General features: G+C 40.3%; 1 protein-coding gene across 3 annotated transcripts in view; it reads left to right on the forward strand.

Annotated features, from left to right (window-relative positions):
* Window positions 1-5,415, forward strand: part of MELK (maternal embryonic leucine zipper kinase) — a 97,650-nt gene that overhangs the window by 22,828 nt on the left and 69,407 nt on the right. For all 3 annotated transcript variants that reach the window (XM_017543184.1, XM_037743695.1, XM_017543187.1), the window contains 2 exons: window positions 1,220-1,312; window positions 3,714-3,812. In XM_017543184.1, the coding sequence (XP_017398673.1) occupies window positions 1,220-1,312; window positions 3,714-3,812 (192 nt within the window). The remainder of the gene's footprint in view (window positions 1-1,219; window positions 1,313-3,713; window positions 3,813-5,415) is intronic.

The raw sequence follows: 5,415 nt of genomic DNA on the forward strand, positions 1-5,415 counted from the left end.
AAAAAAAAAAAAAAAAACAGATAAACTGGTATAAGTCATAAGTCGTTCTCCACGGGAGGGAGTGGAGAAGGTTTGTGACAGACCCTGTGAGCCTTCATTTATGGCTGCCACGAATTACCCACACAGACACCATCTAAGAAAGCGGGGTTGCCTGGGAGAGGCCTCAGCCTTCTTCTGAGGAGCGCATTCCTGGGCATGTTGTTTCAGTTGTAAATGACATCTCACAATTTCACAAATCCTTTGCCATCTGTAAGAACTCTATACAGCTGTTGGACTGTAGCTTTGTTTTCATTATGTCTTGGTATTTCTGTGGGAGGGTAGAGGAGGATGAGCAGATTTCTCATTTTAACAGATCTAGAAGCTAAGGGAGTGATTTGTCTTATAACTGCATCTAGAAAACAGACATTCATGGCACTGTTTTATGTAACATACTGCTTTTTCCCCTCTAAGAAAATAGAAGCTCTTCTGTATTTGTAAAGATTTGATACTGGAGATATCAAATATTTATTTATTCCAGTAAATAAATTTATTTATTCCAGTGAATAAATTCTTTTTCTCCCTGGAATACTTGGGGAGGAAAGACATGGGTGCTTGGATATATGCTAGGCTGATTATTATGTATATGGGTATTTAGGGAAGTATGAACCTGATTTGACTGAGCTAAAGGGAAAAGGATTTGTTCATGCCAGGTCGTAGTGGTGTTAGGAATCTAGAGAAGCAGAGACCACACGTGCATGCACACATATACACACAGAGTATTGTGTTGGTTGTAGAAATCCTTTATTATGTGGGGTAGTTCTTCATCTAGCTTCTCTTTGCTTGTGCTCAAAGAATATTTATCGGTCAGGCGCACTCGCTCATGCCTATAATCCCAGCAGCTTGGGAGGCTGAGGTGGGCGGATCACCTGAGATCAGGAGTTTGAGACCAGCCTGGACAATGTGGTGAAACGCCATCTCTACCAAAAATACAAAAATTAGTTGGGCATGGTGGCGTTCTGGGTGCCTGTAATCCTGGCTACTCGGGAGGCCTAGGCAGGAGAATCACTTGAATCCAAGAGGCGCAGGTTGCAGTGGGCCGACATCATGCCACTGCACTCCAGCCTGGGGTGTTAGAGTGAGACTTTGTCTCAAAACAGAACAAAAAAAAAGAATGTTTATCAAGGTTTTATTCTCTTAAGGGCTATAATTAATAAGTGTTTCATTTTTATCTTATTGGCAGGGTAACAAGGATTATCATCTACAGACATGCTGTGGGAGTCTGGCTTATGCAGCACCTGAATTAATACAAGGCAAATCATATCTTGGATCAGAGGTAATTATTCATTCATTAATTCATTATATAATCAACAGACATTTATCTTGGCGACCTGTAGTGAGTGAGTCAGGCACTGTGCATTGGGGGTGTAATGATGAAGCAAGAAATAGTCTTGTTAATCAAAGAGTTCAGTGTATTTGGAGAGTGACATATGTATACTTATAAATGAAATGAATACCTTGCAATAAATATAGTAATACATAATATACTTATGAAGCAGGGATATTTCTGGTGTCCTTGTAGTTGCTTTTGTATTAAATAGTGCCATAGTTTGGACTGGTTAGTCCAGCTGGATAGAACAAAAGACCACGTAGCTGGAATTATAGACATGCACCACCACGCCTGGCTAATTTTATATTTTTAGTAGAGATGGGGTTTCACCATGTTGGCCAGGCTGGTCTCGAACTCCTGATCTCAAGTGATCCACCCACCTTGCCTCTCAAAGTGCTGGGATTATAGTGTGAATCACCATGCCCGGCCCCTCTTGTATTTGATGAAGTCATGTAGTTCACATTTTCCTGTGCAACCTCTTTGCTTTGAATATTTTGTTTGTTTTTTGAGATGGAGTCTCACTCTGTCGCCCAGGCTAGAGTGCCATGGTGGGATCTTAGCTCACTTCAACCCCTACCTCCCAGGTTCAAGTGATTCTCCTGCCTCAGCTTCCCGAGTAGCTGGAATTACAGGTGCCTGCCACCACGCCTGGCTAAATTTTGTTTTTAGTAGAGACAGAGTTTCACCATGTTGACCGGGCTGGTCTTAAACTCCTGACCTCCAGTGATCCACCCGTCTCAGCCTCCTAAAGTGCTGATATTACAGGCTTGAGCCACTGTACCGATCTGCTTTGAATTTAATGCCATGGATGAGTGTCATGCCATCATGTCTCAATTTATAGATCAAATATTTGACATCTCTGAGGCACAAATGGTCAATTTCTGACCTTCTACAACTTGGACCAGTAATCAGGTGTTTTCTTCAAAGCAAATTGTTTACTTGAGGGATCATAATAGAGTCCTAATAATTTGATCTGATTTGGTAGATAGGACTAGGGGTTAGATTTGGGTTACTTTCCCATTGTCTGATGTTCTTATCATGCCAAATCCAGCCTAGCCTACTGGAAATTATTCTCTATTAAGTGTTAAGAGTCCAGGTAGAGGAGAATGCATTGAACTGGTAGTATAAGTACTACCCAGATATGTGATGCTGCTTAAGTTGTTTTAACTCTGTTTTCTCTTTCTTTGTTTCTTTTCTTTGTTTTCTTCTTTCCTCTTTTTCTTTTTCTTTTTTCTTAAACTTTCCTAAGCCTGGGAGGCAAATGTTGCAGTGAGCTGAGATTATACCACTGCACTCCAGCCTAGGTGACAGAGTAAGACCCTGTCTCCAAAAAAAAAAAAAATTTCCTAAGACTCAAATGAGAGTAAGAGCTATGACTTCTCAGCTAATGGAGGCATCATTACTGACAAAGGTCAAATAATGCTTGAATAAATAGTTACTGCTTAGGACTCATGGAACACATGGATATCCCATATAAAGGTTAAGATCTTTTCTGGGATTTTGATATTTGTAGGACCATTTATGCTGACCATAGAGCTTAATTTCTAGTCTCTCTCTCTCGCCCTCCCTCCTTCCCTCTCTCTCTCTCTCCCCCCCATATATATATATATATATATATATATATATATATATATATAATTTTATTTTATTTTTTTTCTTTTGAGACAGAGTTTTACTCTGTCACCCAGGTTGGAGTGCAGTGGTGCAACCTTGGTTCACTACAATCTCTGCTTCCTGGGTTCAAGTGATTGTCCTGCCTTAGCCTCCTGAGTAGCTGGGACTAAGGGCATGTGCCACCATGCCAGCTAATTTTTATAATTTTAGTAGAGACCGGGTTTCACCATGTTGGCCAGGCTGGTCTTTAACTCCTGACTTCAGGTGATCTTCCCACCTTGACTCCCAAAGTGCTGGGATTACAGGTGTGAGCCACTGTGCCTGCCCGTCTCTATATTTAAAAAGTCAATCATTGAACTTTAATAAAGTTCTCTACATAGAGAGGCTTTTATAGTGCAGCTTAGTCATAGTTGCTGATTAACAGTAAATTTTAAGACATCCTCATGCCTGTTTACGTAATCTTCATATGTAGTCTAAACCTTCAGTAGCACTGTAGAATTGTCTCATGTTCTTGTCAGGAGGCTTTCTGGATGGCCTGCAATTGACTGGGTGACTTTAGACAAGCCTCCTTAGCTTCAGGTTCTCTGACTGTAGAATGAGCAGGTTGAAATGGTTGATCTCTGAGCTCTTTTTTAGCTTTGTGACAATTCTGTCAATCTATTAAGAGTCCTGCCATTCTGAAATATGTTTGAATTTTTGTTTCAGTGATATTTTCCCCCCCTCTTTCTCTCAGGCAGATGTTTGGAGCATGGGCATACTCTTGTATGTTCTTATGTGTGGATTTCTACCATTTGATGATGATAATATAATGGCTTTATACAAGAAGATTATGGTGAGTATTACAAGGCATAGAATTTCAATGTAGAACTTATTTTTGCATTTTGAGGCAGAGTCTCGCTCTGTCGCCAGGCTGGAGTGCAGTGGCGCAGTCCCGGCTCACTGCATCCTCCGTCTCCTGGGTTCAAGTGATTCTCCTGCCTCAGCCTCCCGAGTAGCTGGGATTACAGGCATGCGCCACCACTCCAAGTTAATTTTTGTATTTTTAGTAGAGACGGTGTTTCACCATGTTGGCCAGGATGATCTCGATCTTTTGATCTCGAGATCCACCCACCTCGGCCTCCCAAAGTGCTGGGATTACAGGAGTGAGCTTAAATGTAGAACTTTTCTATGCTGCATAGTATCATGTCCATTCATAATTGCACAAAAGCAGGCAAAAAAGTTACTTTATGCGGCTGGGGAGATGCAATAGACTTCTATGCTGTTAGAAGTCAAAATCATAGTTATTCATTGGGCGTGGTTAAGGAGTGGGCTTCTGTTCTGTTTCTTAATTTGGGTGTTGGTTACACTTGTTTATGGTAGTTCCCCCTTGTCAGCGGTTTTGCTTTCTCCAGTCTTAGTTACCCATGGTCAGCTGTGGTCTGAAAATAGGTGAGTATAATACAATAAGATATTTTGAGGGAAAGAAGCACATTCACATAACGTTTTTAACAGTATATTGTTATAATTGTTTTATTATATTATATTATATTTTTTGAGATGGAGTTTCGCTCTTGCTGCCCAGGCTGGAGTGCAATGGCGTGATCTCGGCTCACCTCAGTCTTCGCCTCCCTGGTTCAAGCGATTCTCCTGCCTGAACCTCCTGAGCATCTGGGATTACAGGCATGTGCCACCCTGCCCGGCTAATCTTTGTATTTTTAGTAGAGATGGGGTTTTTCCATGTTGGTCAGGCTGGTCTCGAACTCCCGACCTCAGGTGATCTGCCCACTGCAGCCTCCCAAAGTGCTAGGATTATAGGCATGAGTCACCACGCCTGGCTAATTGTTCTATTTTATTATGTTATTGTTAATCTCTTACTGTGCATAATGTATAAATGAAACTTTATCAAAGGTATATATGTATAGAAAGAAACATAGCATATATGGAGTTCAGTACTATCTGTGGCTTCTGGCATCCATGGGGGTCTTGGAAAGTGTTACCTGCTGATAAGGGGGACTATAGTATTCAGCTTTTGAAAACTTATTGAGGTATACTTTTGTGATATACAAACTTCTGTATATATATTATACTTCCTCAATGAAAAGCATAAGAAAACAAAAACAGAATGCTGTGTCAAATCACATTTTCCTTTTGACTTATAAAATAAGAACCTCCTCTTTTCTTTTTTTGGAAGATAAAATTTTGGCTTCAAGGTATGATAAAACCACAATTGAGATCACCTACTGTAAGCTTTGTTAAAATCCTATATATCAGAGACAGAGAGTAGATTAGTTGTTACTTGAGGTTGTGGTTGGAGAGTGACTACCTGAGGGTATGGGGTTTCTTTTTGGGATGATGAAAACGTTCTGGAATTAGAAAGTGGTGATGATTACACAACTTTGTGAATGTACTAAAAGCTACACTTTTTTTTTTTTTTTTTTTTTTTTTTTTTTTTTTTT

This window comes from Cebus imitator, unplaced genomic scaffold, assembly GCF_001604975.1.
Source record: "Cebus imitator isolate Cc_AM_T3 unplaced genomic scaffold, Cebus_imitator-1.0 Scaffold149, whole genome shotgun sequence".
Lineage (NCBI taxonomy): Eukaryota > Metazoa > Chordata > Mammalia > Primates > Cebidae > Cebus > Cebus imitator.